At 46.6% G+C, this 27,840-nt stretch overlaps 1 protein-coding gene across 3 annotated transcripts in view; it reads left to right on the forward strand.

Annotated features, from left to right (window-relative positions):
- The window catches only part of MOB3B (MOB kinase activator 3B), a 293,520-nt gene that overhangs the window by 143,366 nt on the left and 122,314 nt on the right, over nucleotides 1-27,840 (forward strand). For all 3 annotated transcript variants that reach the window (XM_073806060.1, XM_019934925.3, XM_073806059.1), the window contains exon 3: nucleotides 26,741-26,943. In XM_073806060.1, the coding sequence (XP_073662161.1) occupies nucleotides 26,741-26,943 (203 nt within the window). The remainder of the gene's footprint in view (nucleotides 1-26,740; nucleotides 26,944-27,840) is intronic.

Genomic DNA, 27,840 nt, shown 5'->3' on the forward strand with positions numbered 1-27,840 from the left:
CTTCATGCTGTTCTTGAGAAGACAGAGAATTCCCATCAACACAGCAGTTGCTTCAATCTGCTTTCGTTTTCATTTTGACAAGCATTGCTTGCGGATCCTGTCCATCAAATGGGCTATGGCTGTGAAGGGACATTTCCTTGGGCGTTGTTGAGCTGTTCCTCTCAGATGTGTCAATGATAATGATAATAATACTAAAAATGTCCAAGATGTATCGGGTACTTAGCTACTATGTTATCACTTTACATGGATAATCTAACACCTAGATCCCATGAGATGGGAACAATCACTGCCCCCTGATTTACGGTTGAGAAAATACAGGCTTAAAGAGAGAAGTCACCTGCCCCAGGTCACAAGTGAGGCACTAGCGGGGCCAGGACTTGAATTTCCCACACTCTGCTGGGCCCCTAACACCCGCTACGTGCTGTCTTCCGCCCGTGACCATCACGTGCCTAAGGAAACGCAGCGGCAGGATGGACTGTCCGTGTACTTACTTCTTGCGCTTGTCTGTACAGCAGTTAGGTGTCTGGAGCTTGCAAGGTTGAAAACCTTACTAGGCCCGAGACACCCTTCATTAAATGGTTGACACCAGAAGCACCCAAACCTCACGGTGCCCTGGGGCTTATCCCAACAGCTGCCACAGCAGACTGTCTAGGGAAGCAATTAGGTGCTTAAGGCCGTGCCAGACCTGGCCAGCCAGCACTTGAGCTTGCTCCTAGCTCAGCAAACCCTGAACCATAAGTATGTTTCCTCTGCCAGAAACCCCTTAGGGCAATCAACATTGGCATCTGTCTTTGCATGCTTAATAAGAGTCTGGTCCCGGACTGGTCCTGCAGGAAGGGCCTTCACATATTCCCAAGGGCTTCTAAACATCAGGAAATGAGGTCTCCCAACAGCTCTCCCTGCAAAGAAACGTAGAGAACAGATCAAAGTGGAGCTACCTAATTTGGGGAGAGGATGAATGAGGCCAGAGGGCGGGTGAGCCCGAGAGGACCCTGCTTCTCAGCATCTTACCACCACACACCCCATTGCGGCCCCTCAGGCACCTTTGTAACACTTGCAGAATACAGTTTCAAAACCATGTCAGTCCTGGCCTACCTTCTTCATCTTATTGTCACTGTCTCACGGTCCTTAACGCAGAGCCTGACACTCTGGAAGTGATGAGTACATTTTTTATTGAGTTAACATGAACTGGGAAAAAAATAATCACTGTCCTTTTGTATGTCCTACTTTGCTTTAAAAAAATGTTATGTGAGGGACTTCCCTGGCAGTCCAGTGGTTAACCCAGGGGCCTGGGTTCGTTCCCTGGTCAGGGAACTAAGATCCCACGTGCCAAGTGTCATGGCGAAAAAATTTTTTTAAAAAAGTAAAAAATGTAATGTGAACGTAAGAATTCAGAGGAGTGTGGTAAACCCCATGGACGAAACTCAGCTAGAAAACACCTTCAGGGAAACATATTCTAAAGACTCTCCCTTTTCTCCCTTCTCCTCCCCTTCACGTCCTGCTTCCTGCCCTGTGGCAGGTCTGTGCAGCAGAAATTAAACGGTCTTGGCTTGATGGTAATTTCTAGGGCAAGATGCCTGTCTCCATCCCTTAGCGGTCCACAGATGCTCATCCCGCTTGCTCTTAACAGGGGCTGCCTGATTAACCTTCGTATCTTGTGACACATCATCTGGCAGAGGGGCTGGAGGCTGGGGGCTGCTAGCTGAGGACCAGGGTCAGCTTCCCTCCTTCACCAAAGCTCCCCTTCCCGGGCACAGGCTGTGCAGTATGGCCCGAAGGACTCACCTCTGTTTCAGACGCTACTTCTGGGCAGAATTCTGGGGGCGGGCTCTGCTAGGAGGAACTTGGCAGGCCTGGGGGAGGCTTCTGTCCCATGCTCAGCTGTGCCAGGGAAATGCTGGAGGGAGGTGTTGATGGAGAGAGCGTTGCTGTGGGTGAGTTCCAGTGCTAAAGCACGTTGGCTTCCACTGTTTTTTCCTATGGAAGAAGGCAGAACAATCGTTTTAATGAGGATGATTTTATTACCCAATGACCAGATTTTTTTTTCATCAGTCCAGTGTGAGCAGCTGATTGCCAAGAAGAATGGACTGATATCATCTGTGCTGTTGAACTCTGAAAGGACAGGATCTCCCAGTTCCATTCCTGGAACTAACCCTGAATGCCAGCATGTCAGCTGCTGGTCCATGTCTTAGCTCAGGCAGGGGTGCACTCAAACCATTCATGGCAACTGATGGTAGCTTGTTTCTATGTTTAGAGATTTTTAAGAAGTTAGCAAACGTAGGCGTAGTCCCTTTTCCACTCCTAAGCAGCTCTGTGGTTTTGGCCAAGTCACTTATTTCTAACATTAAGTTTTACCTATAGACTTAAAAACTGAAAAGCAAAAGACATGGTGTCTGGGATGGTGACTTTTCCAGTGTGGTGTTTTGGAAATGTGAGTGTTCTCATTTTAGAGGCAAAGACTTGGGCTTGTGTCAGTGGCTCTGCCAGCCACTGGATGAGTTTCTGTTTCCTTACCTGGAAAGTGAGAATAATTATCCCCTGCTTGCAGGAAAGTCAAAATTCAGTTGAGCAATTTCAGTATGCCCCAAATCTTCTATTATCTAGGAAAGGGTTCTGTGGCCAAGTAGGTTTAGGAAACCCTGCATTAAAAAGAGCAGGTTTCTTTAGTGTTGAATTTCTCAGAGCCTTTATGGTGCTTATGTACACTGGAAATTTTCCTGGAAAGGGATAGAATACACAGCATTTCCTTTAACTTTGGTGTCCTGTAAATCAGCGGTCCCCAACCATTTTGGCACCAGGGACCGCTTTCGTGGAAGGCAATTTTTCCATGGAGCGGCAGGGGTGACGGTGGGGGGAATAGTTCACGCAGTAATGTGATGGGCAGCAATGGGGAGCGGCTGTAAATACAGATGAAGCTTTGCTCGCTCGCCTGCCACTCACCTCCTGCTGTGCGTCCCCGGGTCCTAACAGGCCGCGGACAGGTACCGGTCCTCGGCCCGGGGGTTGGGGACCCCTGCTTTACATTATCGTTTTAAGGAGCATCTAACCCCATGAGGACAAACTTTAAGGAAGGCTGGGCAGTACATGTAAATTTAAGCTCAGGCCAGCATAAGGTAACAAATATGGGTAATCATAACAATTTGCTAGATGCCCACTATGTTTGGGGTAGAGTACAGTATAAATATTGGGTTGGCCGAAAAGTTCCATTACGGAAAAACCCGAACGAACTTTTCGGCCAACCCAATAGCAAATCAAGAATGCAGTCCGCCAGCACCTGAGCAAGAGAGGTACCTAGGTACCTATTTCCCAGATACTCTTTAAAGGTACCAGCTTACTAGCTTTACAGAGGTGCTCTGTCCTGATTAAAAAGGAGAATAATCGGCTTCCACGGTTAGGTGTCCTTCTACACCCCCACCCACATGTAAATGACCTGCTTGCCTTTCTGGACCTGACTCTGGAGACTCCGCGGCCCATTGTGTCCACCCCTTTGACAGGCTGTCTCACTTCTGTCACAAAACCCTCGTCAATCACTGTTGTTTGTCTAAGGGACTTGGAATCATTGGAGCCCGAGTTTGAATTCGCAAACCTCCACTTACTGCCCCGTGACCCTAGATACATTATTTGTGTTCCAGTTTCTCCAACTGTAAAATTTGGACCCCGCCGGCCTCATGAAGATCAAAATGAGATGGAGAGATGAAACAAGAAAGCTTACCCACCAGGCTCTGTAGTGAGAGCGCCAGCATATATGAATTTGTTTCATCCTCATGAAGTCCTGTGGGAGAGGTTCTTTTATTACCTCCGAAGCGCCGAGAGATCACATAACTCGTCCAAGTGACCATGTGCTGGGATGTGAATGTGGGCAGGCTGGGTCCCAGATCCACACTCTTACGGCTTCACCTTCCCGCCTTTCCTGTAAAGCAGGGGTCCCCAACCCCCAGGCCACGGACAGGTCGCGGTCTGTGGCCTGTTAGGAACTGGGCCACACAGCAGGAGGTGAACGAGCGCCGGCAAGCCAAGCTTCATCTGTATTTACAGCCGTTCCCCATCACTTGCATCACCGCCTGAGCTCCGCCTCCTGTCAGATCAGCGGCGGCATTAGATTCTCATAGGAGCTCGAACCCTACTGTGTACCGTGCACGCGAGGGATCTAGGTTGCGCGCTCCTTATGAGAATCTAATGCCTGATGATCTGAGGTAGAGCTGAGGGGTTATGCTAGCGCTGGGGAGCGGCTGCAAATACAGATTATCATCAGCAGAGAGGTTTGACTGCACAGACACCATAATAAATCAATTGCTCGCAGACTCATATCACAGCCCTATCAGTGAGTGGCAAGTGAAAACAAGCTCAGGGTTCCCACTGCTTCTGCATTATGGTGAGTTGTATAGTTATTTTCTTATATATTACAATGTAATAATAATAGACATAAAGTGCACCATAAACGTGATGCCCATGAATCTTCCCGAAACCAACCCTCCCCTCGCCCACCCACCCCCCTTCCGTGGAAAAATTGTCTTCCGCGAAACCGGTGCCTGGTGCCAAAAAGGTTGAGGATCGCTGCTGTAAAGGACCTGAATGGTTCCGGGCACATGTAGGTGAAATTGATGGACGTTTTCTTCTCCCTCCACATCTGTTCCATCTGCTCCACTGTTCTCTTATTGTCTTATTCATCAATGTATTCTCCCCTCCCCCAGTACCTTCCTTACTAAAGTTTTACCCGTTTAATTGTATGTTTAACACATAAAGACCACACAGCACCAAGCCCTAGAAGTCTATGATATTGTTTGGGGGCTTTGAATAGGTTTGGGGGGTGATAGGGTCACTGGTCATGTCACATCCCTGGGGAACGTCAGGAAGCACCCTTCTTTCTGCCAGTTCTGCCCTGTAGTGAATAACATTATGAGTGGTCCCTTCATCTCTCATGGCACACTGGAGAACCACAGATCACGGCAAGTTCTCACGTGTCAGGTTTTTATCACGTCCTGGGAGGGCAAGGTCCAGGGAATTCTCAGTCTTGTCTTTTCTCTGCCCAGGTAGGAGCCAAGGAGCTATGTGCGTGAATCAGCTTGAAGGAGCTCATAACGGGCCTTGATTTATTAGGCGGTTGTCTCGCCCTGAGTCACAGGAGTGAGGGTGGGGGACTTGGGGGATGGTTAGTCTTGATCTTCTGAACAATACACACGCTTTCCAGTTTCTGGGTGCAAAGAGTGAATCAGGCCCCTGGGAATAGCTAGAAACATTTGAATCTGTGTCACGTGTTATGGGGAGCCTGGGACTTTAGGCAGAGAAGCCCACGTAGAAAGAGAATTGATCTGATACCTTAAGCAATGGGTATCCATCCACACAGCTGGGTAACTTTGAGCCCCTTAATTTTTTGGCTTATTTTATTAGTCATCACATTTTAAGGCAGCCCAGGCATTGACCTGGTAAGAACATTTACAGTGCCAGACACTGTGCCAAACTGTCTCATTGTCCATTGGACCTATGAAAAAGCTGAGGTTCAGAAGGATGAAATCATGTGCTCAAGGCCACAGAGCTGGAATGAGGGGCATCAGAATTATGAACTCAGAGCTTTCTGACTCCAAGGCTTCAGACTAGAGAACATCCACTCTTATCAGGTTATGCCCAACCCTCACCAATTTCACATGACCTTCTCATGGGCTTGGAACATTCTGGGGCCATAGCTGAAATTTTGGAAAACGTCTTTAATTCCATCACAAATCAGCCAGTGCCCTGAGGCGCCCAGCCTGGGGTATGCTGCTTGAAGTGGCTTTTCCACCCAGACCCCAGCTGTCTGCATCTGGCTTGGTTTTCATAGGCACTTGGCAGAATTCCAGGGACTTTGAGGGTCCCGTGTGATGCCAGGATGTGCAGAAAATGAGGCATCTTCCTAGTCACTTGGCAGGGACAGACTTATACCCCCAGGACTCCAGGGAAGAGGTGTCCACCCTTTAGCAGTCCTCAGATCAGCATGGGCTGGGGAGACAGCTGTCTATTTCAGTGGGAAATAGAGTCTCAGAATGATAGAATGTTAGGTCTGGAAGGGACCTTGAAAGTCACCCAATTTTGTCCAGTGAAATCCTACATAGAATTTGAACATCGACAGGGATGGATAGGTGGGAGAAGAGATCTCTTATTCCTTCCGCTAGCTCGGCAGCACCTCAGTGCCCGCAGTGAAGAGTTTGAGACACACTGATCTCAGCCACACCTCGTGGATGTCAGCTGAGGAGCCTCTCCAAAGGTCACCCCGATTGAGCAGGAGCCTGGTGAGAGGTTGTGACTTGGTTTCCCAGGTGATTTCTGGGTCTGAAAAGGTGACCTCGGCTCTGCCTCTTCCCAGCCCCAGGATAAATTGAGCTTCCTTAGGCAGAGGGGAAAGTCCCAGACGTCTCCGACCGGTTGACTCCATTCAAGCTGTTACAACTCTTTCCAGTGAGTTTTAACCTTTCTCACAAAGCGCTAGGAACTTTGAGAGAGAGGATCATTAAAAAGCAAGAATAGGGGCTTCCCTGGTGGCGCAGTGGTTGAGAATCCGCCTGCCGATGCAGGGGACGCGGGTTCGTGCCCCGGTCCGGGAGGATCCCACATGCCTCGGAGCGGCTGGGCCCGTGAGCCATGGCCGCTGAGCCTGCGCGTCCGGAGCCTGTGCTCCGCAACAGGAGAGGCCACAACAGTGAGAGGCCCGCGTACCACAAAGAAAAATAAAAAAAAAAAGCAAGAATAGCTTAAGGACCTTAGGCTGGAAGCAAGAACAAGGGTAATTAGCCATGCTGCGGGGAGAGGAGCTTGGCAGTAAGAAGACCTCCTCTGTTCCTCCCAAAGTTTTGCCCAGAGTCAACTTTAATGAGAGGGTTAGTTTAATAGGGCATGTAACCTGGAAAGTCCCCTGTGAGTTCAGCACTCAGAGTATAGACATCACATCTCCTTTTTTTGCCCTTGACTCTCCTAAGACTGAGATGACCCTGAGGGAGGAAATAGAACATATTTGGTTGAGAAAGTCCCTGCACTAAAGTCGCACTCCTGGTGCTAAAGCTGGCCTCCAGGCCACGTGGTGGGTGAGGATTTGGCCAAGGTACAGCAGGTGACCCAGCTTTTCCCAGAAAGGCTTGGGCAGGCTCTGTTGAATTAGCACATCAGGAGTTTCACTAGGGTTAATGTTTTAACCGTGTCAATATACTTAATGTCATTTTGTTTGAACATTCCAGGACCCAATAAAACCATTTTTAAGGAGCATGTTTTGTTTTTGAGTGAAGGAATAGCAGTAGGAATTACTGGGGTGCACTCGTGCTGTGTTGAAAAGTTTAAATGTTAAAAGTCGAATACAACACCAAAGACCAAAGAAATGCCTATCATTTATACGTTGAGAGTTTTGCAACACTTTTAGCTGTTATAGTCATTTCATAGTCTGAGAGTCTGTTTCACTCTCTTGGTCATTTCTGTGCTCTGGAACTTTTGTGATTTGGGAGATTAGCTGCTGGTGGGTTTTATTCAGAACCTGCGGACTGGATGGAACCTGTGGACTGGATGGCTTTGGATCAGGTCACCTTTGGTGCCTTCCCCTCCTCTGATTAAGAGGAGAAGATCTAGAGCCAGCCTGCCTGAACTCACAGCCCAGCTCCTCCACCCACTTGTGGTGTGACCTTGGGCAGGAAACTTAATCTTCCTGATCTGTGAAATGGGCATGAAGGTAGTGCCTGCCTCGTGGGGTATTTAATGAAGTAATGCACCAGCCCTGGACCAGAGTCAACACTCAACACTTAGCTAGTATAGTTGTCGCCGTTAACACCAGCACTGACACCTCACAGCTGGCCCTCTCTTAGACCACGGTCACTATGGTCATAGTATCTCAGAGTTGAAGGAGACCCCAACGATTCCCAAAAGCTGCATTGGAGTCCCCGAAGGTGCTTTGAAAAATTAGCTATAACTGAGCTGCACCTGAGACCCAGGGGACTAGACGGGGGACTGGGAATCTGGCCTATTAACAAACACAGGTGATTGTCATATGCAACCAGTAGTGGAAACCACCTTCTCTTAACCTGGATCCCCTCTAACAACACGAGCAAGTGGCCTCTACTTGAACATCTCCCTGAGTGGGGAACTCACCACCACCCCAGGCAATGAATCCCCCTTTTGGACACCTCTGGCAGTACAACAGTGTGTCTTCCTGTTGATCTTAAGAAGGAAGGGAAGAAGAAAGGGACTGCCTTCAGCCATCAAAAGAGAATAGAGTAGTGGAAAGAGAACAGACTTTGAAGTCGGAAAGAAATGGGCTTGAATTCCTCTCCCGCACTTGTTAGCTTTGTGGCCCTGGGTGAGTGGCTTGCTGTTTTCTTCTCCCATTCATTTTCCAAATGACAGCCTTTCAGTGTTTGAACCTGATCTTTCCAGTTTTCTCCTGGCCTCCCGATATGATAAGACCTCAGTTTCCCTTATCACTTTATGACCAGGCTCCGTCCCTACCCAATCATATAATCCCCAAAGACGCACGTGGGTCCCCAGGTGTGGTTCTGGGTCAGAGAGTGAATCAGGACTGGCAGCGGCTGGAGGAATGGACCAGAAAACCAGGGAGTGAGCCAGCAGGGTGAGAGGGGAAGAGACTCTGGCACACCAGATCCCCAGCCCTCATCCCCCTAGTCATTCACCTAAGCTGACCCGTGGTTCTGATGCTCCTGGAACTAAACCCTGGCAGTGTCCCTTTGGAGGTGGCACTGGGGATGGATGTTATCATCCTAGCCACATCCTTGAGGGTAGTGTGTGAGGAACTGGATGGGGTCAAGGCCACCTCTCCCTCCTGTTCAGTTTTCCAGAGGCTGCGACCAGAGCTTGCTGGAGGGCAGGTGAGCAGGAATCTAGGCTGTGCACCCTTTACCCACTTCCTGATGCTAAGTCCATTCCCATGACCTCAGCCCCACTCCAGCTCAGATCCAACAATGCCTGGTTCGTTCCCAACCGTGCACGTGGTTTTCAGCCTACAAGCAAGGACTCTTCTACCCATTGTGTGGGTCAGAAAGAGAAAAGCAAAGGTTTTTAGATTTGAGTTCTGCAAATCTTTAGTACTGTGTGTGTTCAGAACATTTAACCTCTCTCTCTTTTTTTAAAAAATTTATTTATTTTATTTATTTTTGGCTGCATTGGGTCTTCGTCGCTGCGCGTGGGCTTTCTCTAGTTGCAGCGAGCGGGGGCTACTCTTTGTTGCAGTGCTCAGGCTTCTCATTGTGTTGGCTTCTCTTGTTGTGGAGCACGGGCTCTAGGTGCTCAGGCTTCAGTAGTTGCAGCATGCGGGCTCAGTAGTTGTGGCTTGTGGGCTCTAGAACACAGGTTCGGTAGTTGTGGCTCACGGGCTTAGTTGCTCCGTGACATGTGGGATCTTCCTGGACCAGGGCTCGAATTTGTGTCCCGTGCATTGGCAGGTGGATTCTTAACCACTGCGCCACCAGGGAAGTCCAACATTTAACTTCTCTTGAGCTTCAGTTCCTCATCTGTAAAACTGAGATACAAGTAATACCTACCTCACGGGATTGGAGAAAGGACTAGATGACATGTGCATACAAGCACTTAGTATATACTAAGTGATTAATATGTGTCGGCTTCTTGGGAGGAGGAGGTACAACTGAATGATTGATTTTTCACCCTCCCACTGCCTATGAGGGTGGACCAAAGGCTGAGGCTGCCCGTGCATCCACCTCTCCAATCCCCTGCGAAGGACCTAGCGTTCAAATGAAAACGTGGCCATCAGCATGTCTGTAAAGTTGTCCGAGGCAAATCTAAATAGTACATCAGGGGAGTTTAAATTTTACAGAGGAAATGTGAAAGTCTTGGAGAACATTACTTCCTTTCTTAAACTTTTATAGGGCAGAGTTCAGTGTTGCCTTTCACTTCCATTAGGTTTCAATTTAGCTGTGAAGGTGTGGTCCGACCAGCTGCATGACCATCACCGGGAAACTTATTAGAAGCACGAAACCTCGGACTCCACTCCAAACACGCTGAAACTCTGGGGTGCAGCCCAGCAATGTGTGTTTTAACAAGCCCTTCAGATGCTTTTATGGCTGCCATTTGAAAACATTGCTTAGGTGGTGGCGGGGTCCCCTTCCTGTGCCCCTCCTCCCACCCCTGGCAGTTTTCAGGTCCACAAGCCCACGTCTCTAGCCATATATCTTCAGCACTTCCACGGTTTGAAGACATCTCCTGGGAGAATGATTTATTGTCTCATCTTGGGAGACTCATCTGTTCACACCAACAGCTGGTGTGATCTAAATCCAAGACTGTACTAGAGAAAAGTCGGGGAATAAACATCTGTTTTGGATGGTCAACCTCCAGATCATTTGGCTTCCTCTACCTCCAAAGCTGCCTTCCTGACCTCCTGAAAACTATCATGGTATTTCTGATGGGCAATGATCATAGCAAATATTTATCAAGCTGTACCTATGTTGGAAAACACCTTTCTTTTTTTTTTTTTCCCCCGATTTAATCCTCACAACAACCTAATGAGGTGAGACTGAGCCTCAGAGAGGCTAATTCCCTTGCCCAAAATCACGTAGCTAGCAAGTGGCAGGCAAGAGACTTAGACTCCAGTCTGAAACCAGATTCTGTGACTCTTCAGCGAGCCTCCCTGTTTGGTTAAGCAGGCTGTGTATCCTTGAGCCAGGAATATGCACAAAGGAATATTCTAGGCTAGTGCTCTTTAAACATCGGCACAGATCAGGATTATCTGGATGGCATCTTAAAACACAGATGGCTGGGCCCTAGTCCCAAAGATTCAGATTTAGTGTCTCTAACTTGGGGTCTGGGAATGTGCATTTCTAACAAGTTCCCAGTGACTGCCGGTGCTGCTGGTCCAGGGACCACAATTATTTTTTTGCGGTACGCGGGCCTCTCGCTGCCGTGGCCTCTCCCGTTGCGGAGCACAGGCTCCGGATGCGCAGGCTCAGCGGCCATGGCTCACGGGCCCAGCCGCTCTGCGGCATGTGGGATCTTCCCGGACCGGGGCACGAACCCGCGTCCCCTGCATCGGCAAGCGGACTCTCAACCACTGTGCCACCAGGGAAGCCCTAATCTTACTTTTTAAAAACTATATATTATATATATGCAAAGAGACAAGAATGGAAGGTTACATACCAAATATTACCAGTGGTTATTTCTTGGTGGGATTATGGGTCGTAATGGTATCTTTACTTGACAGCATTTTCTAAATTTTCTTAAACATTACTCATATGATTAGAGCAAAAGAAATGAGGCAGTCACCTACTTTTATAAATTTATGTTCCCAAATACCTGTCTGAAACACAAACCATAGGTTTATAAGTTAGGAGATTTTTTCAGAGAACTCGAAAACATATAAGAATTGCTAATTACAGTCCCAAAGAGTGCTAATGCCTTTGGGGCCAGGACATGTGAGAACCTTCCTAGGAATGGGGAGAGGTGCCGTTGGACAAGGGGACACTTGCTCTGCAAGGTTGTCATGGGGATGGGCAGCGGTGGTCGGGCGGGGGGAGCTTCTAGGATCCTCTCAGGATGCATGGGGTGGGGCTTTTGTTCTCTCCTCCAGTGACAGCTGGCTGACAGTGTTTCTGTGTGACATCACCAAGGTACCACAGTAGGTAGTAAATGTAGAATAGACCAAATGTGCCATGCCAAGGGGGTTTAGCGGTGTCCATGTATTGTGTAAATATGCAGGCAGTAAGAAAGTCAAGCCTGCATAATTTGAGGACCACCTAGGAAGGTTACCAAAGAAAAGATGTAGGGTTGCAAAACACAAACCCATTTGCTTCCATCACCCCCAGGAGTCTGTCTATCAATGTGCCCAGTGGTGTTGCCTTCAGAAAAAAAGCAAATGATACCTTCTGCACATTTGTGTCAAATGGAGCACTTTAGAAAGAGGACGGTCCCACTGCAGGGCTCCGAGGGGCCTGGAAGGAAGATGGAATCTGAAAGTATTACGTACTCAGGGACGTATTACGTACCCTAGGACGGTGTACGTAAGTATTATGTACCCTAGGATGGTGTTCCTAGGGTAATGGTTTTCTAGTATAGCCAATAGATATTTTCTATGCAACCAAGCCTCACCTGGCCTCACAAAACAAAACAAAGTGTATTAACTACCTGCTTCCACATAGAGAAACACAATGTTTTCTTTAAAGGGTCTAGGCTGGCAAAGTAAATGAATGAAATGAATGGAGCTGCCCAGGGAAGTACAGCATCTCCAGTTTACAGGGAGCAGACATCACTTAGTTATTGCCGTGTGAGAATTTCAGTCCACTAGTGCCAGGTCTTTCGAGTTTTTCCAAGAGAAGCCAGACTTCTTAATATTTGCATCATAGTTCCCAATTTCTAAATGTTGGCAGCATTTCAAAAATACTATGTAGTCCAAAGAAAACATGCCTTCTGGCTAAGGTTGGCCTGCAGCCGACAGTTTCTCACCTCTGCTTCAGAATCTCAAGTCCAAGAGAGGCAATTGCTTTAGTCACCTGCATCCTCTTCCTGTCCACCTCCACCAAATTCCAAAAGACAAATGTCCTGAACTCTCAGACTTTTCTTCTCAAAAGTCATGTTTCATTAAGGACCTTAAAATTGGCTAATGGCCTTACAGTAATTTATTTCAGTTGAGGATTTGTAAAACTATTCAGAGGTACGTTCTTGAAGGTGAGGTTAATTTTTTAAAATAATTTTAAAGGAATTATGAAGGTAGAGGGTGTATTAGTTGTATTATTTGAGGGTGTGTTATATGCTTTGCGGTGGGACGGATCTGGGTTGAGATTCCAGCTCCATCACCTAGTACCTGTGTCACTTGGCTACAGGTGATTCCCACTTTCTCATCTGCAAAGTAGGGGAAACAACTCCTGAGTTTGTTGGCTTGTTTGATTGGTAATGAATGATGTTAACATATGTTAATATCTGGTGCCGTTAGGTGCTCAGGAAATTAAGTTTCTCTCAGGAGCCAACTTACTGGAAACTTTTAATTGCAAATGTTATAAAATAACCTCATGAAGCTTTTCCACATTTTTATAATTTTAAAAATGCACTTTCTTCAGAAGTCCCATTATAGTAAATAGTGTTGCAGTTGAAACAGGAGAAATTAGAGAGAGTGAGGGGAGGAACCTCAAGAGTGTCCGATCAGTGCCAGGGTTCACTTATATATTATAAGGGGACCTTATAATTTATCAGTCTAATTTAGCTCCTCTGATTATTGCTAAATTTCTAATATCTAGCACATCCCCAAATATATGTGTTTGTTAATTTTTAACATCAGTTAATGGACAAATAGAGTACGTGCTGGGAGTTTTATCTGGCAAGGATAACTACTAACTGGATAGCTCTGTTTGGGCTATGCTGTGTATCAGAAATGGTTGGCTTCCCAGACATGGAACCTGTATGGTCACACAGGACCTGCCCGCAGAAGAGCCCCATGCTTGGTTTAATATTTGCTGTCGCCATCTTGAAATTCTTTATAATTTTTGAAAAAGGGCCTCCGCAAATTTTGTAGCCAGTTCTGATCGGAGAGTGTTATCAGGAAACGTAGAATTGTCAGTGCATAAACCAAAGGGTACAAACTCATGGCCCCTGGACCCTATTGAATATTTTTTGGCCCACAGAGTGGTTATCTTTTTTTAATATAAATAAACTTTGTATTTAGAAGAGTTTTATATCTGCAGAAAAGTTGCAAAGATAAGACAGAGTTCCACATATAACTCATCCAGTTTCCCTTGTCAGGAACATCTTATGTTACATGTATAAGACATTTGTCACAAATGAGGAACTAACATCAGTGCATTTTCATTAACTAAACTCCACACAGTATTCAGATTTTAGAAGTTTTTCCCTAATGCCCTTTTCCTGTTCCTGGATTCCATCTAGGATACCACATTACATTTCGTTGTCAGGTCTCCTTACACCCTTCTGAGCTGACGTTTTCTCAAACTTTACTTGTTTTTGAGGACTTCAACAATTTAAAGGAGTGCTGGTAAATGTTTTGTAGAACGTCCCTGAATTTAGGTTTGTCTAATATTTTTCTCATGGTTCCATTGGGGTTATGGGTTTTGGGTCAGAAGTCCACAGAGCCGAAGTGACATTTTCCTCACATCATATCAAAGGTATATGCCAAGAAACTAATCAGTGATGGCATTGACCTTAGTTACCTGGCCAACGTTGTGTCTGCCAGGTTTCTCCATTTTAAAGTTACTCTTCCCACCTCCCTTTCCAAACTGCACTCTTTGGAAGCAAGTCACCTGGCATACCCCACAGTCAAGGCTACGGAAAGGAGTTCCACCTTCTTCAGGGGAAAGTAACTACGTAAATTTTTCGGAATTCCGCTGCAATTTGTCTGTTCCCCACTTATTTATTCAATCATTTATTTCTATCAGTCTGGACTCGTGGGTATTTATTTTATACCTTCGGTTATAATCTAGTACTACTCCATTTATTTTCTTGCTCAAATTCCAGCTTTGGCCTTGCAGGAGCTCTTTCAGGTTGCCTCCAGGGTCCCTTGGACACACCTCCATTGTTGTGTTTTTATCGAGGACTCCCTTTCTTTCTGGCGCTACAAAGTGTTCTGTTGCATTTCCTGCCCCAGCCCTAGAATCAGCTGTTTCTCCAAGGGGCCCTGATTCCCCTTTTTGAAGAATGGTATTGGACACTAAGATCTGGAGGTTGCAGGTGCGCGTTCCTACCAAGACATTTTTTAATTTAAAAATTTTTTAAATTAAAAAAAATTTAATGTAAATTAAAAATGTAATGTAAAATTTAAAAATTTTTAACCGTAAAATTTAAAAATTAAGCTGTCATAGACAGTCAACTTTTCCAGGCTGAGTTAACTATGTAAAAATAAATTACACTAAAAATAAAATGTTTTTTAAAAATTTTTCATGTTTTTAAACTACCAACATTTAACTATGAAGAGAGTTCACATTAGAATCTAGACTTCCGATTCTCTTGAAAGACCAGAAGTTCTGGCAATCCTGGGCCCATATTCCTGCTCAACACAGTTAGCTGAGGCTGAGACACTTTTTCTTTCCTGCATAAAGCACTGTCCAGGTTGTCACAGTCTGTGCCATTCCCTATTGTATTACAGCCAGCCTACTTGACGCTTTTATGTCCCTTTCTGACCCTTGAAGGCATTTGAATAAGTGATTTCTGGTTAAGACCATATTCAAGTAAGTACTTTACAGATATACAGTTCAGACCATGAATTTAGCTCTACTTTGACGCAGTGATCAGATTTAAAAGCTACGTTTCTGGTTTCATCCCTAACCCACTAACGTAACTTCATTGGGTCTTACATGCAAATGCGATGACTCACCAATTTTTCTCAGTCCCTGCCAGAACCCTTCGAGCTCAGATGCAAAGAGTCATCTGCATCCACTTTCATCCCCTTCAGCCTCATGCAGGGTGGGTCTTTGCATCCAGAGTCTGCTCTGAACTTCTTTGGCAAGTTTTCCTTTCTTACACCTTTTCTGTCTGGAGAAGATCCCCCAACAGTTACATCCCTGCCTCAGATCAATTTCTTCCTGTTCCCTTTTGGCTCTGCAAAGCACCCCTCAAGTTGGATCCAATCATTGTTCTTTCTGGATCCGGCGTTTCTCAAAAGGATGGATTACTTTTGCTATCTTTTTCCTCTCCCCTGCCTTCCCCAATCATGTATCCCAGGATTGTTTGTTTCTCAATCAATCCTGGCTTATTTCAAACTTTAGTAACTCTGGAAAATGACCTACCTGATAGTTTTTTATTTATATGAAAATAGGTGCTTCGATATAAACATAAAATACAATTTGAGGAGGTGTTCTTTCCCAGTATGGGTGAAAAGTTAATAGAAAGATGCATCTGAGATCTGCTAGGTGTGAAGAGTTAAATGGGTATTAATTTTCACTGCAGCCTTATGGCCTTGGACTTGACAAGGTTAAACGTGGGCCAATAGCAGTTCCCTGGGGGATCTTTCCATAGCACAGTGGTTTTCAGAGGCCACTGCCTGGGGACAGGAGAAGAAATCCAAGAGTAAAGAAAGGAAGCTCCATTAAGGGGGAGCCACAGCCAACCAGGCAGGAGGTGATGGTGGCTTGAGCTAGGGAAGCGGCAGTGGGGCTGGAGAGAAGTTTATAGATTAGAAACTATTTGGACAAGACTTGGTATTCTGTGTGTGTGTGTGTGTGTGTGTGTATTTTTTGTGTGTATTTTTCTGTATTTAAAAAAAATTAACCTGAGTTGATTTACAATATTGTGTTAGTTTCAGGTGTACAGCTTCAGATTCTTTTCCATTATAGGTTATTAGAAGATACTGAATATAGTTCCCTGGGCTATATTCAATATAAATAAATAAATCCTTGTTGTAAATCCTTGTTGTCTATTATACATATAGTGGTGTGTATCTGTTAATCCCGTACTCCTAATTTATCCCTCCCCTGCTTTCCCCTTTAGTAACCATAAGTTTATTTCCTATGTCTGAGTCTATTTCTGTTTTGTAAGTAAGTTGACTTGTATTATTTTTTAGATTCCACATATAAGTGATGTCATATGGTATTTGTCTTTGTCTGACTTACTTAGGATGATAATCTCTAGGTCCATCCATGTTGCTGCAGATGGCATTATTTCATTCTTTTTTATGGCTGAGTAATATTCCATTGTGTATACGTATGTGTATATACACGTACATATATACATATACACCACATCTCAGACAAGGCTGGGTTTTCATTGCCCTGCACATAATGGAAGAAAGATTCTGCTGGTGAATAAAGAAAAGTTTTATTTGTGAAAATACTCACAACAGATCATCCACGACCAGGAGGCTGAGTCATTTGCAAGCTCTGACTGGGGCTCATGATCAAAGTGCTGGTGCTTCTGTCTGACTTTCCAGTTCTAATGAGGTTCATTAATACCATGTTCTCAGCTCACTCTGTCTCATTTGGGCCATTTGATTTTCAGCAAACGCGGCAGGTCTGAACTAGCTAGAGTTCATCTTTAATGGCTTTTATTGCCAATCCATAGTGAATGAATGCCTTTCTCAGGTCTTCTTGGGTCTCTCTTGATGTACTTCCACCTCCACGCCAGGACAGAGCGAGGGAAGGCAGCCAGCCAACCTGGAGATGGGGATGCGAATAAGAAGGAGCTTCCAGGGCTTCCCTGGTGGCGCAGTGGTTGAGAGTTCGCCTGCCGATGCAGGGGACGTGGGTTCGTGCCCCGGTCCGGGAGGATCCCACATGCCGCGCAGCGGCTGGGCCCGTGAGCCATGGCCGCTGAGCCTGCGCGTCCGGAGCCTGTGCTCCGCAACGGGAGAGGCCACAACAGTGAGAGGCCCGCGTACCGCAAAAAAAAAAAAAAAAAAATGAAGGAGCTTCCAGCAGCAGAGAAGTGGCACTGGGGACAAGAAGGGGCAGGTGACAGGCAGGCTCCTTTGGCTGGCTGAAACAGCACTTCCTCCGCCTCGCAAATGGCACGTCTGAAAGAATTAACAGTCTGTTTAGAACGTATCATCACTTGCTATTCTGTTTTCCCTCCTTTTGGTCCAGCCAGTGTGATAATGGGTCCGAGGGTAACTCGGGGTTGGGGCGAGGGGCAGCTGGGACTGGGCAGACGGAGCTGGGGAAGAGAGTAGTAGCCAGTTTATTTCTAACCATTTGCAGCTGTCAGCTTGTTTGGGGACTTTTTTTTTTTTTTCAGGCAGAGGAACAAAGTCTTGCTACACAGGATTGTTTTCCTTGGCATGGTGTACAGACACTTTCTTGAGGAATGCACTGAGATAACACAAAACATCTGCTTAGAAGGATCGGTCCTCCAAAGCTGAATTTTCATCAGCAAGAGTATGAGGCTTCTTTAGATAAATATATATATATACGTTTTGCAGGAGGCAGGAGACTGTGGATGGAATGGTCAAGAGAATAAACTATGAGCAGAGGATTTTTAAGAAATGGGTCTATGTTGTTAAGGTTTCTTTTCTTTCTTTTTCTTTCTTCATTGTGATCCAATTGTGTTTTGTTTTGCAAGTATTTTGGAAATGGTATGTTCTCAGCCACGCTGCCGGAGGAGGCCTGTTTTCTTTTCCCACGTGTGTGGGATGTTGTTTTTATTCATGAGCTATTGAGAATGAGTGGTTTTTATGACTTGTAGAGGGATTTTCACATGCACACTCCTGGTACTGGCGTCCAAAGACCAAAAGGACAGCACACATGCTCTCAGACAGGAGTGACAGTGTGAAGGAGCTCAAGATAGGCATTTCTGGTTGTTGTTACTGACATGCCATTGAGGTCCCCAAGGGATTAGATTAGCCAAGGCATTAGGCTTCATCCCGTGTCACGTGGAAGCTCCTCGGACAGTTCACACGTTGTTTCCATATATCACCTTGGGTCCAAATCTGCTTTCCAGGAAGAGTTTGTCCTTTAGAGAAAAGGCAGCTCCATCTGTGCCGTTTCATTAGCCCTCCCCCACCCTGGACTCTAATGAGGAAGAGTCTCACCTTTTAAAGCAGTAATAACATCAGCGGCCTTTTGCCGAATGCCTCTGAAAGCCTGCTGGCCCTGGGCTCCGTGTTTAATCCTCCCAGTCTCACCAAATACCAGGTATAATTATCCTCATTCCTCAGATAAGGAAACCGAGCCAATTAGAAGTTAGCAAACTCACTCCCGGGCAAGTGTCAGGGGAGTTCCACAGCTGGAATCTGAAACCAGTGATTGACACCAGAGCCAGACGCTTAACCAGTGTCCACGAATGACACATGCCCTTGGGGAAGTAAGAGCCAATATGCCCTTTTCCACCTTCGTCTTTTAACAGATTTGGCTTCTCCAATTCTGCCGATTGGATTGGCAAGAGATGAAACGAGCCGTAAGAATCCCATCCAGTTTCCTGGCAGAGTGGAAAGAGCATAGGCTCTGGAATCAGACAGACTTGAATTCAGACCCCTTTCCATCACAGACTAGCTCTAAACCCCGGGCCAGTCAGTCCCCGCACCTTTCTGAGCTTTGATTTTGGTGTACCTCCGCTCTGGGCACTAAGCCTCCTTCTGGGAGGAGCATGGATGCACTCCCTGCCCTCGGGGAGCGTACAGTCTGGAGGGGGTGGCAGACCTGAGCCGGTACCCACACACATCAGTGTGCAGTTGCCGTCAGGAGAGTTACAGGAGCAGATGGCACATGCCAGGCAACCTGAGTCTGGGGATGATGGGAGGCTTTCAGCTGAGCTGTACAGAAGGAAGAGGCCTTAGCTAGGTGAACGACAGGCGGGAATGTCTGCCAGCTGCTTGTGGAACCTGGGATGTTCTGGGGCCGGTCCTCTGGTGTCCCTGTAGACAGGCTTTGAGGCCGTGCTCTCCAGAGCTCCACAGCCCAGGTTCAACCCAGTGTCGTCAGAGACCAGGTGCTCAGCCCTAAGCATCTGGCTTTCTCTGCAGAAGAAAACAGAGAAAAACCATGAAAACAAGAATGGGCAGCAGCTAGCTTGGAAACTGCCGCCTGGGTCTTGTTTGACTTTGGGACCTCCATCTCCCAACTGTGGCCCTGTCATAGCATCTCTGCATTCTCTGAGGGACTCTCTCCTTTTGCAGCTTCCATAACAGGATAAAAGAAAAAAACACAAGCCATTTAGACAACTTCTTGTTGTTTTTTTTTTCCAGAGGTGCCTGAAAAGGAAGGATTGAATGGGGCATTTGGGGGCTAAGTGAAAGGGAGGGGAGGGGAGGGGATGAGGAAGAAAGAAAATGGATTGAAGCTCAGAAATTACTGGAATTTTTATTCAGTTCTGTTTGGGAGAAAGGATAGTTACCGAGTCAGAGATGAAAGGCAAATCCGCATGGGGCCCCAGAGAAATGATTATATTCCATGCTCAATTTAGCTCTCGCACTCAATGTGGCTTGGAGATGAGAAAGTTTGTGGTTAGACACATTCATAAACTCAGCAGGGCTCTGTCAGATGCTGGTTCCCGGCTGAGTACCAGGTCCTCCCCAGCAGCAGAAACAGAGCCGTGAAGCTGCCTGGTCGGGCCTTCAAGAGGGGCTCCAAGCCCCACAAGCTCACTGCACCCTCCGCCTTCACCCCAACTCTCTGGCTGGCCTCCTCCTTGGCCCGATAACTTAGCAAACTCTAGTCTTGCTTTGAGTCTAATTGTTGAGCAAATTCCTGCTGGAACATGTGAGTGATTGGTTTGGGATTCTGACCTCTGCCCAGGCATCTTCCCTGGGCTCATTCTGGAATCTGAGTTCAGCCTGGTCCCGTTTTCAGCACACTGATCCCATTTGCAGAGACCAAGCCACACAGCCTGCCCCGAGCCATCCAGATCTATCCTTGAGCACCCAGATGTCTATCACCTCTTTGTGAAGCTCATCTGAACACGTCTTCTCATCTCGAGCCAGCTTGTTGGAGTCTGAAATTTCCCAGCTTGAATCTGAGAGTCAGGGGCTGTGGCTCAGGGTAGGGTAGAGGAAGGGGAGGCTCTGAGATCAATCGTGCTTGCAAATCATGTCGAGACCTTCTGTTCAAAGGTTGTTTTCTATAGGGATTTCCCTGGCGGTCCAGTGGTTAAGACTCCACGCTTCCATGGAGGGGGCACGGGTTCGATCCCTAGTCTGGCAAGTTCCGCATGCTGCATGGCATGGCCAAAAAAAAAAAAAAAAAGCCTCTCTAACCTATCCTAAAGGTTGTTTTCTATATGATCAATACATATCTGTCTGAGATTATTGTCGGAAGGTTTGTCTGGGTTATTATAAGACTAGTCAAAGTTTAACTCCAAACCCTTCAGATATGCCATCTATTTCAGTTATGACTCTGGTTAATATTGTCTGGCATTAACTTTCTAATTGAGTACAGTGACTGAAAATTAACTCTCACCCCCCCGAAGAACTATATTGAAAGGTAAAAAAGGGAGGTTTTAATGATAAAAAAAAGGAGTTTCAGATTCTTTCATCCCGCCCCCTAGGCTAGATGAAAATGTTCTTCATCTCAGAGCTCCCCTCCATAGAAGAGCATTGTGTAGCCTTGCAAGCCAGGACCATATCAAGACTCTGGCAAAAGCTATCATTTCTGCTGTAGGCTTTTTTCCTCCCCCAAATAGGTGATGATGGATTCACATCTTGACTAAATAAGATCACTGCTCTCTTATGATTCAACTTTGAATGATGAGTGTTCCCTACCTAGCCCTGTGCCAGGTGCTTTTAAAGATAGAATCAAAGTATAAAACAGTCCCTTTGTTCAGGGAACTTACAGTAATACAAGACATAAATATGAGAAATTTGTAGAAAATAATGCAAAGCCAAATATCATCCAGGGCTTAATTGAGTACCTACCACTCTAAATTCTTTGCACGTTCAGGACTGATGGATTAATACCAAGACTGCCCTCCTGAAGAAAAATATGCAGGAGGAATTTAATCCCAAAGTATGTTACAAAGAACATTTGGTCAATGAGATACTAAAACTAACAGTGCACCGGAGTGCTTCCTATCTGCAAAGTATTAGCAAAGCCTTTTACGTGTGTGTAGTTAATCCTCATGACAACCCCCTGAGCTACAGATAACATAAATATCCCTGTTTCTTTCCAGTTGCGGAAACTGCAGCTTAGAGATACTAAGCCGTTTGCCTATGGCTACCTTGTTAATAGGTAGTAGAGCCAGAAATGAAACCTGGGAAGTCTGATTACAGACTCTTTTAAACCAATAGCTATTACAGGAAAAAGGAGCTTCCAGAGTTAAATAGGACTTTTGGCTACAGGAATGCTCAGATCCTTTACTATGCTTAGGTGTATTGCAAACATTTATAAAAGCAGCATTTTGACAAGTATACCTGACCTCACGATCCTCTTTTTCTTAGCTAAGGACCTCCCAGAATTAGTCACTTTTAACACAGACCTTGGGAAGTACAAAAGTGGAGGGTCCCCAGTGTCTTATGTATTCAAAGAAACAGGAGGGACAAAAGGACGGGGTTGGATACAGTCCTGAGCTGCGTCATTGGTGCCCCTTGGAACACATAGGCTGCCCTCTGCCCAGAGCCTTGCATGTTCTCCTCAGGTTCAGGCTGCCGTGATAACAAGCCCAGTGTCCATTTGAGATGGTTCATCAGCCTATCGTTCTTCCTACCGTTAGCCTGGATTTATCGAAAACAAGCAAACATTTTTTTTGAGCTTCTTCTGCAAGCCAGGTACTGAGCTCAGTGGAGGTCAAAAAATGGTCATCTTAACAGTGAGGTTTGCTGTGCCATGGAGCTGTAACTGCAGGACACCAAAGAAAGGGCCTGAGTTGTCGGAGCCAAACCTCTACCCTACATCCTTTTATCTGTGGGGACAGGCAAACACTTTAGCTGAACTAAGCCACAGTTACATTAAATAAATAAATAAATAAATAAATAAATAAAATAATAACATCACTGCTCAGGATTTCACTGGGAATAAATGACATCACACATACACATATCTGGCCTCTCTCAGGGTTCATTTTTCTGTGGCTATTTAATGGAGATTAGATACTCCTTACCGGCACCATGAAGACAAGAAACCCTCAGATAAATTAATTTTCATGAACTGGTCCCTCTGGAGCCTGTCAGGGAAAGGAGTAGATCAGCACTGAGTCTTACCCTGTCTTGCTTCCGTGAGGCCAGTTACACAGGATGAGAGTTCCAGGGTCCACCAAAGTGGTGGACATCCAGAGGGGTGATCTCTTCCACTTCCCACCTTCTGATGGTTTATTTAAAGTTTTCACACACACACACAAATCTGAACACTTGGAAGGCAGGAGAGAAAGGGAGAAAAGGACTAAGATAGTATACAAACTGTAGAATTGGACCCTGAACCATCAATAATATTGAATGAATTTCCCAAATGCCACATAGCTGTCTTATTCTTAACCCCACACTCTATGAGCTGCGATTTTATCTCTGGCTTAGCAGAGAACCCACCAGGGTTCTTAGGCTCCCTACGAATCCAGCCTAGGACTTCTCAGCTTCCCAAGTTGGCCTGGGGGTGACTGTGGTGCATGCTGAGCACGTCCTTACTTGAACCATTTGCAATGTTCACTTTTTTTTTTTTGCGGTACGCGGACCTCTCACGGTTGTGGCCTCTCCCGTTGCGGAGCACAGGCTCTGGACACGCAGGCTCAGCGGCCATGGCTCACGGGCCCAGCCGCTCTGCAGCATGTGGGATCTTCCCGGACCGGGGCACGAACCCGTGTCCCCTGCATTGGCAGGTGGACCCTCAACCACTGTGCCACCAGGGAAGCCCTGCAATGTTCACTTTTGAAGAATGAATTACATGTAAGGAAGGGGATGGTGGAAGAGTCAGGGCCAACTTAGCAGCCAGAGACAAGAGATCTGAGGCTGGGGTCCTACCTACCCAAGGAGTTCAAGTGGGAAATAACAAAAGTAGGACTTCATCTCAAAGTTCCCACCACGTGCCAGACACATTACAGATGCTATTATAAGAACCCTAGAGAGTAAATGTTTTTCTCCATTTTGTAATGAAATAGAGTGATCAAGTCACTTGCCTACACAGCTAGTAAGTTACAGGGCTAGGATTTTAATCTAGGTCTTCCAGACTCTAAAACCAGCTCTTCTCTATACCGTGAAGATCATTCCCAGCCAGAGCCCAAATGCGAGGGGCAAGAGCAAACCAAGTTCAAGGTCAAAGGCAAGGCCAGAGACCAGGTGTGGAATGGAGGGCAGAGCCAAGAGCTCAAAGCTGGTCAGACGTAGGGACTTGAGGGGTGTAGGGGGATGCAGATTGGGGACACTCTAGAGGGACCCAACAAGTGCCATGAACATCCTTGGTGTGTCCAAGATCTTGCCTTACCTTCAGTCAGTGTGTGTGGGGTGTGGGCACCGGCTTTAAAGGTCAAGCAGACGAAAGGGCACAGCTGAAACCCCCCACCCCGATGTCCCCTAGCAGCTGGTGACGTGAAAGGTGAACGCCCCTGGGGGGATTCAGGCCACCCAGGAAGGAAGGGCTTGGGAGCTGGAAGTGTGTGCAGAGTCCCAGAGCAACATCTCCAGATTTCAGAGTAGCGGGTACTCATGGGCTTTGGAGTTAGACAATCCTGGGTCCAAACCCCTCCACCATTTGCCAGCTGCGTGACCCGGGTAAGCTACTTAATTTTCTGAGTCTGTTTCCTCATTTATGAGATGGAAACAATAATAGTACCTAGACTTGTTACGCGCTCAGTAAATGTTGGCTTTTACCCTTAGTCCCAGGTCCATGGTCTAAGGCACCAGCAGAGAAAACACATCTCTGCTTGGGGGCCTCAGAGTATTAGCTGACCGCTTAGTACCTCGCATCTGTGGCTCCCAAGGGTTTGGACTTCTTTCACCCTTCTCTCCTCACCCCTTTCCTTTTTTAAAATTATGTTTCTGTGCCACCAAAGAGTAATCTCTAGATGCCTCGTTGCATTTAGCACTAAGCTGTGCTTTTATCCTTGGCAGAGAGAGTCACACTCCAAACATAACCAGATCTGTTAGATTTTAGAATCAGGCTGACTTGGTCCAAATCCCAGCCCTGCCACTGTTTACCTAAGTGGCCTGGAGCGAGTTAATCTGTGATACAGGACTAGTAAAACCTACATCACGGACAGGTTGCAAAAGTAACACATGTCAACCTCTGCTGTTGCGTCCGTGTGGTTCCAGGACTCCCCTTCTGATGGGAACATAATCAACACTTGAATATGGATAATGGGGGATTCCATCACCTCTGGATCTCAGGCTTCTTTGAAGCCTCTAGACCGTCTCCCAGGCTGGCAGCAGTGGTTTTCACTGGCCCCTCCTTCAGCAGAGAAAACACCTATCCGCTCTGGGGGGAGCTGCCCTCCACCTTTGGCCAGCTTTACATCACCCCACCCCCAACCCCCAGCATCTGTTGCCCAGACAGCCAGCTGCCAAGCTGTGCGCAAGTCTCTCCCTGGGTTCATTTGATATGTTGCCACTTTGTTTTGGAAGAAAAGCCAATATCAGTGCCGGACCCTGGGGAGGCAGATTCCTGCCTCTGCCAGCTGCCAGCTGTGTTCCGTCGCTCATCCTGTCCTCGGTGTCCCAGGTGATCCCGTTACAGAATGTCTCTCACCAGACAGCTGCCACTGGGACCCTGTGGAGGCACGGACAGCAAAACTCCAGGCTTGCTGGGGACCAGGGACATGCCCTGAGCGCAGCTCTGCAATTCTGCCAAGAGGCTGGTGGTCATGTCTGCCTTTTCCTGATAAGGGTAATTACTTGCCTTATAACAACGGCTAGATGTTCCAGATCTACAAAGCAGAGAGCGGGGGCCGGGGAGGTGTCATTCCCTTTAGCAAGCGCTTACTCTGTCCTGGGCGCTGTAGGAGGGTTTTAGTCATGCTGACACTCCTGGCCATGCAAAAAAGGCCTTGTTTTGACTCCTCCTTAACTGACAAAAAAACAAAAGTCACAGGGGTGTCACTTCTAATCCTCAGGACAATTGGCAATTTTACTTGCATCCTACATATGGAGAAACTGAAGCTCAGAGAGGGTAAATAACTTGTCTGTGGTCCTACGGCTGGAAAAGGAGCGGAATAGGAATTCAAAGGTATTTAACTTTGGAATCCATGACGTCACTACTTAAGAACAGAGTAAAGACCAGGAGTTTAAGCCGTATCTGAGAGGCAGAAAGGAAGTGGGCTTGGGATTCTCCTATTTGTTGCTCTGACCAAGCTGGGAGTAGTGGTCATCAGACAGGAAATCTGGGAGATTCCTCTGCCCCCTCACCCAGTCTGTGTTATGAAAAACAACCCCCAACTCTTACCTTCCCTCAAGGAGATGAGGGGACAATAAGTATAATGCGAAGTTTCCATGAAGTTTTGTTGCATTTGCGCACCTCAGAAACAGTGTATCTCAGAAAACGTTTGGATCCGAATTTGCAAACTGGTAGTCTGCAGGCCGAGTTATCCTAGGAAGATGTTTTGTTTTGACCTGCTGTATTTTTTCTTTTTTAAATGTCAGGTTAATTGCTATCATTTTAAAAATAGAACTCCAGGGCTTCCCTGGTGGCACAGTGGTTGAGAGTCCGCCTGCCGATGCAGGGGACACGGGTTCGTGCCCCGGTCCGGGAAGATCCCATGTGACGTGGAGCGGCTGGGCCCGTGAGCCATAGCCGCTGAGCCTGCGCGTCCGGAGCCTGTGCTCCGCAACGGGAGAGGCCACAACAGTGAGAGGCCCGTGTACTGCAAAAAAAAAAAAAAAAAAAGAACTCCAGATAGTTCATATAGAACCCCAGATTTCTGAATCATCTTGCAAAACCAGATCTCGTAGCCCCGGACCTCTGTCGCCATCTGGCCACCACTGACTGAGTTGTGCAGCGGCTGCTTCCTTTGATGAGAAACGGCTTTCTAATTTGCTGCAGTCCTCACTGCTCCCTATTACTCTGTGTCAAGGAGTGCCAGTCTCCCTGGATCATCGCCCTCCTTCTACCAGTTTTCTTACATTAGAGATAAGAGGAAAAGGAACTTCCCTGGGCTCTAAAAAGTGGGAAAAGTAAAAAAGCAAGAAGCGAGAGTGCCTGTTTCTATCTAAAAATAAATATTTCTGTGCGTTTATCTGCACCAAAAAAGATATAACCAAAGAAACAAACCTGGCCCTCTTTGTTCATTTTTTTGGTCTTTTCGTGGTTGTTGGTGTTTGAATTTAACACCATTTTAGCCACTTTTTCAGACAATGTCCAATGCAGCTGGGCATTTGCAGGCTGGCCCAGAAGCCCGGGTCCAGGACTGTTCTCCAGCCTCACACGTGTGCTCGGGGCCTGCCAGAGCTTCCCCATCATGGTTTTGTTCCCTTTTTCCCTTTCTCTAGGTGTTCCCTTCCCAAAGAACTTCCTGCAGATCTGCAAGAAGATCCTGTGTCGCCTCTTCCGGGTCTTCGTACACGTCTACATCCACCACTTCGACCGGGTCATTGTGATGGGCGCGGAGGCCCACGTCAACACCTGCTACAAACACTTCTATTACTTCGTCACTGAGATGAACCTCATAGACCGCAAGGAGCTGGAGCCCTTGGTAAGTGTCACTGTGCAGTGGCGGCACCCAGGTCACCCCAGGAGCTCAGCCACTTGTCACAGAACACTGCCTCGCCCGTGCAAACTGATGGCCAGCTCCTAACCAGAGGATTGCAGAATTGGACAGGAGTTAGAGGCCAGCTAAAGGGCAGGAGATGCCAAGATGTGCGCGGCCATCAAACGGAGGTCTTACATTTCTCCCTGGGGTTGTCATGGTTTGGGCCGGAGGAAGTAGCTTTAATTCTCAGCTCCAAAACCAGTCACCTATTCACTTAACCCCTTAAATGGGCATCTTTGAGCTCTATGTCATCTCTTACACTGTTTTCCAAAGAAAGTAAGAAACGTTTCTTCAGTCAGTGAATAAATATTCAGTACCTACTGGGAGGCACCTTCTAGATACATAAAGTCAAGTTAAACTATTTTTGAGTAGCTTTTACTCCAGAGATATAGAGAGAGGTGAGCCCGAGATGAGAATACAGTATCATGGGGACTTTGCTTTTCATACTGAATCTCCTGCAATGCAGTTTTAATGGAATATATGAGAATCTAGAACACTTGGTTAAAAAAACTTTACTATTATTGTTTAAGTGAGTGGGGAGTCCTTTCATTTTCTTTATAGACTATCTTTACAGTAGGACTCAAACTGTGCTTTGGAAGTCAAGGGCCCCTAGAAACCCTACATCTTTTGTGACATATATCATACTATGGTACCCTCATCACAGCTCTCCCTAGCAACTCTATCTAGTACCGTCTTATCCAGTATAATCAGTGCTTTATCGTAAAATCATGCTTTTTTCCTGAAACAGTTAAAAGTGGCAGTTTTGCTAAATATAACTGACAGAACAACTAAATTTCATCCAACTCCATTTGAACAACGGCCTGAGCACAGGGGCCAGAC

This window comes from Tursiops truncatus, chromosome 6 (genome assembly GCF_011762595.2).
Source record: "Tursiops truncatus isolate mTurTru1 chromosome 6, mTurTru1.mat.Y, whole genome shotgun sequence".
In the NCBI taxonomy this organism is placed as follows: Eukaryota; Metazoa; Chordata; class Mammalia; order Artiodactyla; family Delphinidae; genus Tursiops; species Tursiops truncatus.